At 33.3% G+C, this 13,265-nt stretch overlaps 1 protein-coding gene across 1 annotated transcript in view; it reads right to left on the reverse strand.

Moving 5' to 3' along the window:
• Positions 1-648: 648 nt before the first annotated feature.
• NSL1 (NSL1 component of MIS12 kinetochore complex) overlaps positions 649-13,265 on the reverse strand; it is a 29,165-nt gene continuing 16,548 nt past the window's right edge. The window contains exons 5-6 of the mRNA XM_003340138.4: positions 4,127-4,194; positions 649-2,800 (exon numbers count right to left, since the gene is read on the reverse strand). Of these exons, the coding sequence (XP_003340186.1) occupies positions 2,522-2,800; positions 4,127-4,194 (347 nt within the window). The 3' untranslated portion in view covers positions 649-2,521. The remainder of the gene's footprint in view (positions 2,801-4,126; positions 4,195-13,265) is intronic.

Genomic DNA, 13,265 nt, shown 5'->3' on the forward strand with positions numbered 1-13,265 from the left:
AAGTTAAGTTGAAATGTCACCTCCTTTATAAGTACTTACATCGTAAATCTTGTTTTTAATTGAGAAATAGAAGATTTTTTTATCATATTAAGCAAACTGTTAGCACACTTTGAGTCTAAAGAGATGAAATGTATATTCTGTAGATTAAAAACAAATTTTTATAGATGTCTGAAATTAAAAGATGAGTGTCATGAGGAACTAGTGAATGAAGATAATAGACTCATCATGTACAAGAACTTTAAAATGTTCATATGACAGCTCCTAAGCTAACAAATATTTCAGACAGTGTGACTTCATTCTTTGTGCATTATTTTAATATAAACTACATTTCTATTTACAAATATATAGATTACATTATGGTATAAAATACATAAAATATTAAAATAAATATTTTATAATTATAATTTGTAATTTTCTTAACAAGAGAAGTTTGATTCTGTAAAAATCTGTTATCTGTGATTAAGACATTACGAGTGTGAGATTATTAATAGTTAGCAAAATCCTCTGAAAATGAATGATCCTATAGTCATCAAAAGAGGAAAATGTTTGTTAAGTCATATGATTCTTCTAATATTATGACTAAAAGCTATAAAATAGAAATGTTCAAGACTCTAAATTGAGGAAATTGTGGAAGATAAAGATTATTCATTTTCTTGGCAATCAATGACTATTCATTTATTAAATTAAGGTTTTTCAACAAAAATAGATCAGTATGATTACACATTCATTTTCTCTACAATATTTCAAAATTATTTGTCAAAGTATTAACCTGACACAAATAACTGAACTGAAACTAAATACAAATACAAAATATGAAGATAGGCCCAAATGTCAGTCAAAGGATATGAACAGGTAGTTCTCAGATATATTAAAAATATCTTTAGTAATATGAAAAAAATGCTCCAAATCACTATTAATTACAGAAATGCGAACTAAAACAACTCTGATATACTACCTCACATCTATCAGACTAGTTAATATGACCAAAAATGGAAAATGATAAATATTGGAGGCGATGTGGGAAAACTAAGATATTACACTACTGGTGAAGCTGTGAACTGACACAACCATCCGAGAAAGCAATTTACAAACATGCCCAAAGAGCCATAAAACCAGGCATATCTTTTGACCCAGCAATACCACTACTAGATCTATGTCCTAAAGAGATCAAATAAAAGGGAAAAGGACCTACCTGTATAAAAATATTTATAGCAGTTCTTTTAGTGTTGGCAAAGAATTGAAAACTGAAATGATGTTCAACAATTGGGGAATGGCTAAAGAAGTTGTGGGGTATAATTATAATGAAATACTACTGTGCCATAAGAAATGAATAGAATGATCATTAAAAAAAAAAAAAACTTGGACAGACTTACACGAAGTGATACAAAGTAAAGTGAGCAGTACTAGGAGAACACTGTACACAGTAACAACAATAATGTATGATGATCAGCTGTGAATGACTTAATTATTATCAGCAACACAAGGATCCAAGGCAACTCCAAGAAGACTCATGATAAAAAAGGTTATCCATAACCAGAGAACAAACCAATGGAGTAGAAATCCAGGTCAAAGAATACCATTTTCCAATTCATTTCCTTCATGACTTTTTCCTTGTAGAAGCAATATGTGTCTTCTTTTGCAATATAATGAACATGGAAATATATTGCATGATAGCACACGTATAACCTAAATCATATTACATGCTATTGTGGAGGAGAATAAGGATTCCCAAAACGTCAGAAAATGATTACTGAAAATTGTATCTGTGTAAAAACAAAAGACAAAAAATAAAAATAAAAAATAACATTGCATGCACTGTCAAAGAAAAATCTGAAAATACTAGTCCACAGTCAAATACTATTTCAAGACTAAGAGTTTTATGAAATATAAAAATATACATAGAGCAAAGTAAAGCACTAGAGTCTTCTTTTATTTATAAGAACACTGTCTGAATAAGCATATGAGAATAACAATAATAACAATAAACATAAATAGCATTACACAAAAATATGGATCAATTAAGTCCAAACTAAGTGGAATAGGAGCAACACTATAAATACCATTTTCCCATATGGACATTAATTTGTAAAATCAAAATTACATATATTGAGCAGAACTGGGGATTCCTTTTCAATAGGTTAAAACAAGTAAATTATTGTTAGGTCATCTTTATAAAAAGATATAATTCATGGAAGCCTAATAGTTTACCTCAACCATGAAATTCCAAGAAAGTGACCATGACAGCAGCAAAAACGTGATGGAACCTGAGAATATGGAACATTTGCACCATCATTGCCTACTGATGACCATCATACCCCAACTGAAACAAGTTTTTCATCTTATTGCAGATGAAATGGTAAATTAAGAAATATATACACTATATAACATATATAACATGTTTATTGATTGATTATACTGCTATATTTTAAACGAAGTTATTTGCCATTCTACATAAAGTCCCAGCTAGGCTCACTGCTACAGATAAAGCCCTTTTACCACTTCCAAGACAAATAGGAGCATCTCATGAATCAAGATCAATCTTCATTTGCAGCAATGGATACTGTTTTCTCTGTGGGGAGTCTTTAGGTCTCTTCCTTTTCGGTACTATGTTAGTGGTTTTCTGGGCATTAGTCTCTGTTGGGGTGGTTTCTATTTGTGTTATAAAGTTCTCAGGTTTTATAGCTTCTTTCATGCGGTTGCCAGAGAAAACTTCTTGGTGAAGCCTCTGAAGTTGCAGAACAGGCTGCATCGCTAGAACTTTAGAGAACCCATCTGCTTGCTCAATCAACACTGGCAAAGACTTCAAAAACAAAATATTTCAAGTTAATTCTCAGTGAAAGAAAAACACAATACCCTAGATTCCACACATATCAGGCTTTAACCATTCTTGAAAAAAAATTTGATGGGGTCATGACTGGTAGACTTTAAACTACCAAGAAATTGAATCAATACTAGCTGAGAAATTTTAGTTGTAAGCTACAGAATTTTAAATATACCTGAAAATAAGCTTATAAAAAATCAGTTCATATACTATAATACAATATACCATGTATTTATTTTTTTCTACCTAAGGAACATAATCATGGAATAAATCAATGGAAGAACAAAAAAATAAAACAAAAGTAGTAATACCAATCTTGAGAACTTAAGTTTACTGGTAAGACACATTCTTTAACTTAAAAAAGCATCAAGTGGAAAGATGGGCATCTGTTCTTAATGAGACAAGAGGTTAAAAAATTTCAGAGCTAAGGATATGGAATTGGAAATTCCATATTGATAACAATATCAAATGAGTTAGCAAGATATTTGAGAGATTTCATCCACTGCATACAAACCAAAAAGGAAGTCATAGTTTTTCAGGCAATCAGTTAAAATAGCATTACGACTTAAAAAGAATTAAAGATATTTCTGAACCTACCACGAACTGAAGCAAAAGTTAATCCTCAACTAGGAGAGATGCTAAATAATCAAATTTCTAATTACAGCATTACAAAAAGAACTTTTCAATTGATTTTGCATGTTGCAAACTACAGGGGTTTTTATTAGGGGAGGTGGAGGAGGTTTTAAGTAATTCAACCATATAAGCTATGAGCTTTCTGTCAAAGCTTCAGATTTGAATGTAGCCTCCAAAATTGTCTGGATCAAATACCAGCACCCATAATGACTAATGACCATGGAGCCAATCTGTAGCTGCCAAGTTAGAGGCAGCTGATGGTACAGTGGATAGAGTGCTAAGCCTGGGTCTGGAATCAGGAAGATCAAAGTTTAAATCTGGCCTCAGACACTCACTAACTGTGCGATCGTGGGCAAGTCACTCAAATGCTGTCTATCTTAGGTTCCTTAACCTGAGATATTACTATTATTAGGGATAATAATAGCCCCTACCTCCCTGGATTTTTGTTCAAGTCAAATAAAATAATATTTGCAAATGCTTAGCACAGTACCTGGCATATAAATGTTATATAAATGCTTTTCCCCTTCTTTCTTCCTCTTCAACAAATGCAGAAAAATAAAATTAAAAAACTAAGAATTTCTGCTAAAACAGATCCTAAAAATATGGTATGAATTTTCAAAAAGACCACCAAGCTGCATATCTTCCCATTTAAAAGCAACATAGGGCGTTTACCTTCATTGCTTCAGTAATCTGCTTGGTAGTTGTATCTCCTCTACATTTCAAAGTTTCCATGTAAGATTCTGCAAAGAAAACCCCAAATATCATTTTATTTCTTTTCCAAAAGAAAAAAAAAGAATAAAAGACCAGTAGAAAGTTTCTAAAATACAGGTATTCACCTTAATTTGATCTGTCTCACAATGCTATTATTGACTAAATTAAAAATCAACTACTCAAAACCACAAAAGATATTATAGCATCTTAGTAACATCAACAGTGGTAAACAGAATTGGCAGATTATAATAGCTATACAAAAATGCATCTGTAGATGATAAGTATTTAAAAGGGCAGAGAATCAGTCATAACTTATTTTTATACAGTAGCTACTAGAACATGAAGGATGCTGAGTAATGACACAATACTGCTTACCAGTGAACATATTTTAAAGGACATATATACAAAAATATGATTAAAAATTAGTAAGGATATTTAAATTTGGTCTTTTCCTTTCACATATAAAAGAACTTATAATAATAAGGAATGTTTGAATTTGACATGCAAAATCCCACAAAGAAGAAAATTTTCTGGTTATTTCAATATTGTTATTTGTTTCTTAACCTTCAGTGGCTAAATTTCTTTTTAATTCTGAGGCCAAGTTTTCCCTTTATATTTTCTGTCCTGGAATGGTCATTTACTGATTCTGGACAAGTCATCAACTCTTTGTGCTACAATTTCCCCATCTATGAGTCTTGCATATAACAGAGTTGTAAAATACTGTTTGTTGAAGGAATTAAATATGTAAATTGAGGCAGTTGGATTAGATGTGAGGCTACAAACTAACTGGGAAAACAATTACAACAAATCAAACCCCAAAGGAAACACTTTTTTGAGAAAGAGTCCATAAGTTTCACTTACGAACTGCTGGAATCTACTAAAGTTAAGAACCTTTGAGCTAGATGATCTATAAAGACCAAAGGCAGTAGCATTCTATGACTTTAAAATTCTTTAGAAAGATAAACAATGGTGGAGTACAAGCACATTTATGTTCAAGAAATTCAGCCGACAAGCAAAACAATTTTTTAAAACAGAATCTAGTTAAGGATTCTCTACCAGTCTCTACCTTGAATAATCTGGATATTCATTTAAGGAATAAAAGGAAATGAGTAAGAACAACCAAAAGAGAGTGCACCTTCTAAGTACATGTAAATTTCAAGTTGGTTCATCTTCCATGTTGTATAGGTTGCTATTCAAAATACAACTGTTTCATGAATTATATAAACACAATCATTTAAATCAGTCAAGGGCTATAATATAACTTAAAAAAAAAACAAATGACACATGCATGGAAAAATGAGACAATTTCTAAAACCATTAAGAAGACAATTCCTTTTTTGGAAAAAAAAATCTAAAATGGAGAAAAATTGGAAAATAAATAATTTTCTGAATGAAATTGTCCTAAATGAAATTTCATTTGAAATTATATATTAGTGATAAATTTAAGAATGAAACTATACTTCAAAACTATTAAGAATCTTGTACAAGCATCTTTTAACTAAAAAATTCTATGATTAAAGCATTTCATTTAAATATGTAGATAATTATATTACATTCTAACAGAAAAGTCCAAAATGTATAAACTTTTCATTAGACCTTTCATATTAAGAAGTTTCCATTAAGTCTTTTTTTTTTAAAGATCCTAAATTAACTCACTATTACCTTTTTATTTAAAAAAGATGCCATACACCATAACTTAGGAACAGGGCCCAAATATATTAAAATATCTGTCCCATACTATGCCAGAAGACAGACTCCCTTAGGAGAGGAAGAAGTACTTTTGGTGTTGCTAAATTTTTTTCTTGGTATGGTGGTGGTAGGGTTTAAAACAGTTTCATAGGGCATGTCTTGTTAGGTAGGACCATATAATAGCTTATGTCCTAATTACAAAACATAAATATTGACAGATTACGTTATTAGGTTAACTCACAACGATCTACTTAGCTCATAATATTTCTGAACTATAACACCTGCAAAATTATTCTATTATTCACTATGCCTGGAATGTTCTCTCTCCTCACTTCCACGTTGCAGAATCCTTAGCTTCCTTCAGAGTTCAACTCAAGTGTCACCTCCTAAATAAGAAGTCAATCCTGATCCCTCCAATCATTTTGTAATTATTTCATGATTATCTTCTATTCATTTAACTATGTTCATGTAATCTCTCCTGCCCCTATCTCCACCCCCAAAGTAGACCCCTTAAGGATTTTTATCTGTCCAGTCTAGCACCTGGCACATAGAAAGCATTTAATAAAAGTTTGCAGAATTAAACTATGAGTTAAATAGACTTCTGTAGGGAACCAAACCATCATTATTTTTACTCTTCCTTATAGGAGAATTAATTTTGAGACTCAAACAAACAGTTTACAAAGAAACTTTTGGAATGCAACACATTGCCTGTTAATGATGTTCCAGTGACTTAACACATTTTGTTATTAAGAAAAGGAAATATATCTCTTTAACTAAGAACCTCTATTTGTAAGGTTAGCAAAAGAACTAGAAGTATTATGTCCTATTACCAAGAACTAAAGTTAGTTCTTTATATATCACTACGTGTTCCATTAAGGATTAAGAAGGGTGTCTTCTGAGTTATTAATCTCAAAATGATGTGGAAACAGCTTTTAAAATGGCCTAAGGACCATGAAAGCTGTTTTCTTAAAATAGCTTAACAGTGGAGATTACATGCTTGCCTTTTACTATCTAAACAGCAGAGAAATACACTGTTACTTTAAAAAGTATCTTAGTTCTTTAAAATGTGGAAGTTGAATGCTACCCCTGAGAAAATTGTTTTCCCCAGTTATTGGTTTTCCAAAACAAAGGGAAATGAAAAAGTGGAAATGAAAGATTGAGCAACTGGACCAGTTTTGCTTTCAGGACACTGAAAGACCTACAAGGAGAGGTTGGATAACCCACCTCTGAGGGCCTTCACAACACTTCAATTTTAGTCTCTGATTCATTTACTAATCTAGGAAACATGAACTTCTAAGAAGCTACACAAATACATAAACTCAGCAAAAGTGCTCAGCCACGCACTTCCTTTCCATTTACAACTATATTTGATTAATATGACCAAGCAAGCCTTTATTTTGGGTTCATTTCAAAAGTGGTAACTGGAGCTAAATAAGCAATGGAAAGTAGTATCACTGGTGATAATGAAACAAATAAAATTATTTATGACTTCCTAATAAATAATCCTTAGTTAGATATCCCTTGTTAGGCTGTGTGTGGAAGACTTCCAAAGAAAGTAATATTTTTAATACTTCCCTGATTTTGATAAATTTTTAAAACCCTTTCAAAAAATTCTTACTTATAGAATGCTTAATTCAAAATTTTAGTTCTTATCCAAACTACAATAAGGTAAATTTATGTTCCATGCTATTTGTAATATCAGTGTTAAAATATGCTGGTGGACTTGTGAACTGATCCAACCATTCTGGAAGGCAATTTGGAACTATGCCCAAAGGGCTTTAAAAGACTGCATGCCCTTTGATCCAGCCATACTGCTGCTGCTGAATTTGTAACCCAAAGAGATAATTAGGAAAAAGACTTGTAAAAAAATATTTAGTCACTCTCTTTGTGGTGGTAAAAAATTGGAAAATGAGGGGATGCTCTTCAATTGGGGAATGGTTGAACAAATTGTGGTATCTGTTCATGATGGAATACTGTTGTGCTCAAAGAAACAATGAACTGGAGGAATTCCATGCAAACTCCAGTAATTGATGCAGAGTGAAAGGAGCAGAATCAGGAGAACACTGTACGGATACACTATGGCACAATCGAATGTAATGGACTTCTCTACTAGCAGCAATGCGATGATCCAGAACAATTCTGAGGGACTTATGAGAAAAAACACTATCCACATTCAGAGAAAGAACTGTGGGAGCAGAAACACAGAAGAAAAACAACTACTTGATCACATAGTTCAATGGGGATATGATTGGGGATGCAGACTCTAAATGATCACTCTAGTACAAATATTAATAATATGGAAATAGGTCTTGATCAATGACACATGTAAAACCCAGTGGAACTGCTTGTTGGCTATGGGAGGAGAGTGGGAGAAAGGGAGGGAAAGAACATGATTCATGTAACCATGGAAAAATATTCTAAATTAATTAATTAAACTTAATGAAAAAAAATGTAAAAAAAAAAGTAGTGTCACTTTTCCTAAGAAAACCTATTGCATTTGAAAAGTAATACAGATTAAACGCAATAATGTATGCCTCAATAACTATTTTTATGTTGCACAAAACTAAAATAAAGTACATCCAACTACTACATTTAGATAACTGAACTCTCTTTAATCAAATGTGCTAATAGAGGGCTAAATTCAATTTTGTCAACTATATCGATAACCCAAAAGTCAACTAAAATTTTTATTCTAAAATTAATAACTTCAGAAAATTACCAAGATTAATAAAATAAAGCCATAGAAATCATTAGCATCTCTGTATATCACCCAGATAGAAAGATAGAAGATAGAAAATTTCTATTCAAAATAACTTACAGAATGGGAGTTCCATATATTTGGGAGTCTTCTTACCAAAGCACACACAGAGAAATTATATGAATGCAGCTACAAAAACTCTACAGAAGTAGACAGACCTAAATAACTAAAAAATATTAATTGCCCATGATTAGGCTTCACCAATAATAAAAATAGAAAGATTACTTAATTTACCTATTTGGAGTACCACATGATTCAAACTACCAAAGGATTACTTTATAGAAGAACTCAAGAAAATAATGAATTTCATATGGAAAAACAAAAGGTCAAAAGTCTCAAGGGAAATAAGGGGAAAACAGTGGGAAAGATGGGGGCCTTGAAGTACCATATCTCAAACTATATTACATAGTAGTAATCATCAAAACAACTTGATTTTGGTTAAAGAAGTCAATAAATATAAGTATGAGTATTCCCTCCAATAGTGCAAATTGCAACCTGTTTATGCCTGCTAATCATGTACAACTCCTATCCCTGTTTTCCCATGGGTTCATTTTACCCATCTAACTTTGGGCAAGTCACTTAACCCATCTAGGTCTAAATTTTTCTCATCTGTAAAATGAGGTGAATGAACGAGTTAATTTCTTCCTCTAAATCTGTGATCCAATGATCCCACTATGATTAGATGCTAAAGTGAGTAACTTTCATTTGCTTGTCTTACCAGATTAGGAAAAAAGATGACAAATAAATAAAATAAAGCAGAAAAGATAAATTAAAAAAAGGTATCAATAAGTCTCATCGTATTAGGTATAAAACATACAGAAATAAACTAACTTAGTAGAGTGCAATGCTCAATAAGCCCCCAAACTTCCAACCACTTTGGGAAGGGCTCACTATTTAACAATAACAAAGTCATTTCTAAAAAGAAATCTGGAAGAAATTCAGTTCATACTTCACCCCACAATGAAAATAAAATTAGAAAAGAAAAAGTTATCTGAAAAAAATCTTTTGAGAAGCTTTCTTTGATAAAAGGTCTGATATCCAAGGTCTACTAAGGAACTGATTCAAATATGTATGAACAAGAGCTATTGCCAACTCCTTTGTGACCTAGAATACAGCCCAGGTAAGATTTGTTGTGGCTGAAAATATCCTTCAACTGGTAGCCAACCCGGCAAGGAAAGTCTCTGAATTTAGCTAGCTTGGTCATTAGATGATATACCTTCACTTGCACATGACAATAAGGCACCTGGCTGTTATATTAGAGGACAGAATGGCAAACAGGTGCAGGGAATGAGAATGTTAAGGTATATATACAGAGCAATTAAAGATGGTGACATAGAAAATGACCTTTTCCCTACATCCTATCAAGTCCTCTGAACACTATTCTTACCTCACTGGCAATAGAAAAAAGTAAGATGTAGAGATACATCAGGGCCAAACTAGAACAGGGAATAAAAAGGTGGTGGTCCCAAGTAGAAGCTGGGGAGATATATTATTAGAGTAGTTGAACAAGGGCAACCATTCATCTTAAAGGGGTTGTATTTTAGTCAGTCACACATGCAAGCTGGGAGTCTTCTCTGTAGAAAAATCTTCCATTATAGAGTGCTATATAAAATAAGGTATTTAAAATTACAAATTAAAAACATGAAATAGTAAACCAAGGATCTGTACAATCACTGAAAGGTTGTTTAATTCCAGGAATACAGGAAAATCCCCATGATGAAAGGGTATAAAGTTCAATCTGAGACCCTGGGAAAGATTGGTTCTTTTCCTCTGAAACATGAATCTGAGATGTGATAGTGACTTGTCAAATCTTATAAATCAATATCCATCTGTGATGATTCACATGGAAACAAATGATACTGACAAAACAAACCTAGATATCATCTCTAGGGATTATGAAATTGAAGGCAGGAAACTTAAGACCTTCTAGGAAGAGGTGACAATTTCATCATTACTATGGACTGAAGGTAGAGACTTTATCTTTTTTTTTTAAACCCTTACCTTCCATCTTAGAATCAATACTGTATATTGGTTCTATAGCAGAAAAGATAAGGGCTAGGAAATGGAGGTTAAGTGACTTGTCCAGGGTCACACAGCTAGGAAGTATCTGAGGCCACATTTGAACCCAGGACCTCCCATCTCTAGGCCTGGCTCTCAATCCACTGAGCCACCCAGATATCCCAGGTAGAGATTTTTTGAGAGATAAAAAGAGAAGGAGATGTAAAAAGTAAAAGTCTTGGATGATATCAGAGGATGGGATTTGGATTTCCAAACAAGGAACCTGTATGTAAAATATACAAATTATGGGCTCTTGGCCAGAAACGAAGAATATTTAATGAGTATTGGAATAATATAATTGCCTGGAGATTTGAAGGTCTGATGAAGTGTATTCAGAAACCAAAATGAAGGGAAAATATCTCATATTATAAATGTTAAGCCAGCTACCACAAAAGATAGGACATTCAAAGAAAAAAGTACTGAACAAATTCATAGGAGACATATCCAAAAATAATAAAAGTATTCATAGTCATAGATTTCACCCACAAATGTGAAAAAACAAGAAAGCAAAGATGGATTAATATTCTTCGAGCAAAGAAATAAGTATGGACTCATAGGTACCACTGCAATTTGATTAGGACTCATGACTAAAATGACAGTGAAAAGGCCTATGTTATTTAAAAGTATATAAAAGTGGTGATGTAGTATTGCATATGAAGAAAATAAAAATCCATAACTTCAGTGGGGAAGTATAATGGGGAACTTTTCGGTAAGGATCAATAGAGAAAAGACTTTTATTGAAAAGTTTGTTTGAAACACACAAAAATGCTTTTTCTATGAAATTTCTAAATAAGTAGGTTAAAAGAGCTATGGAAATAATTTACATAGATCTTAATAAAGCTTTTGATACAATATTTCATTATTCTTGTGGAGAAGATTGGAGAAATTATTAGATAATAATAAAGTCATTTAGATTTCAGATCTGGTTGGATGACTGGACTAGTAATTCAGCTGGAATAATTGTATTTTTGTCAGCCAATTTGGAATTGTTCAATAGTTATATCAATATGGTAGGAGGTACCCAGGGGAGTGGTCTAGAGATCTGTGCTTGGCCCAGTGCTACATAATATTTTTAGCAAAGGCTTGGATAAATGCATGCATAGTATGTTTACCAAATCTTAGTAGACACAAAATTCAGAACTATATCAAAAACACAGCAGAAGACAGTCAGGATCCAAAAGGATCTTGAAAGGAAAAGAACTAGGTTGACTTTGGAAAACTTATGTGGAAATTTGTTATCAAAATTAAAAAAAATTTTTAAAGAACTAGGTTGATATAGCACTTGCTATGTGCCAAGCACTTCACAATTATTACCTCAATTGATCCTCACAATAACTTGGGGAAGTAGGTACAATTATTGTCTTCATTTTACAGACAAGGAAATTGAGGCACACAGGTATTAAGTAACTTACCCAGTGTTACAAAGACAGTGTTTGAGGTCAAATTTGAACTTACTCCTGACTCCGGGCCCCACACTATATCCATCCACCCAGCTGCCCAATAAGATGACATTTAATCAGAATAAAAATAAAGTTTTGGGTACAAAATGGGGGTGATACGTGTGAAAAGAAAGATACTAGTTTTTCTAAAAAAGTACCTCTTAAGTTTTAATAAGCTGCAAAGCTGATGAGTTAGCAGTATGACTAGTGGCAGCCAAAAAAGTGAATATGATCTTGGCCTGTGTTAAGAGTGACATAACTGGAATCACACGTACCTCATCCTTTCCCACAGGATTTTAGTTTCTTCTGCTAGGTTTATTTTGAAAGATTTTCAATCCATGTAGTAGTAGGAAGCAGAACAGCACAGCTGCCTCTCACAACTACTCCAATACAGACATAAAAGAGTACCAGACTAAGTAGTGATTGGGAATTCAGTCCCTAGGAAAGTGACCTGGGCAGGAAATACCACAGAATGGGATCTAGGATTCAGTCCTTGAGCACAGACCAGGGATGAGACTGCAGCTGTTTCTCTGATTTTAGAGTGACATCAGAGATTCATTCCAAGTTAAATGACCAGGTTAGGAATTATGGATTAGGAGAGTAGAGGCAGGCTTCAGTTCTCAAAGGATTACAGTCAGACAAATAACCAGGGAAAGGAATGTAGCCTAATGGGTGCTCAGGGCTCTGTTGCTCTGGAGCCGCGGAGCCTGCCTACTAGCTAGCAGGGCCCTGGAGCTAACAAATGTCTACTAAAGTACCATTTGGGGGCAAGTTCATATTTGTATTGCCCAGACCCAAACAAAGAAGACCCACAAAACTGAGTAAAGGAGAGGAACGATCAGAACATGCCCTATTATTCAAGCTACTTATGACCTGATGAATGAATGTTTGTAGCTCTGTGGTTGGAGTCACTCCTGAATTATTTTTTAAACCCTTACCTTCTATCTTAGAATCAATACTATGTATTAGTTCCAAGGCAGAAGAGTGGTAAGGGAATGGGGGTTAAGTGACTTGCCCAGGGTCATACAGCTAGGAAATGTCTGAGGTCTCTCATCTCTAGACCTGGCTCTCAATCCACTGAGCCACACAGCTGCCCCCCAATCCTAAATTCTTGAAAAACACAGGGCTCAAGACCTGGAGGATGAATGGAATAGTG

This window comes from Monodelphis domestica, chromosome 2 (assembly GCF_027887165.1).
Source record: "Monodelphis domestica isolate mMonDom1 chromosome 2, mMonDom1.pri, whole genome shotgun sequence".
NCBI lineage: Eukaryota > Metazoa > Chordata > Mammalia > Didelphimorphia > Didelphidae > Monodelphis > Monodelphis domestica.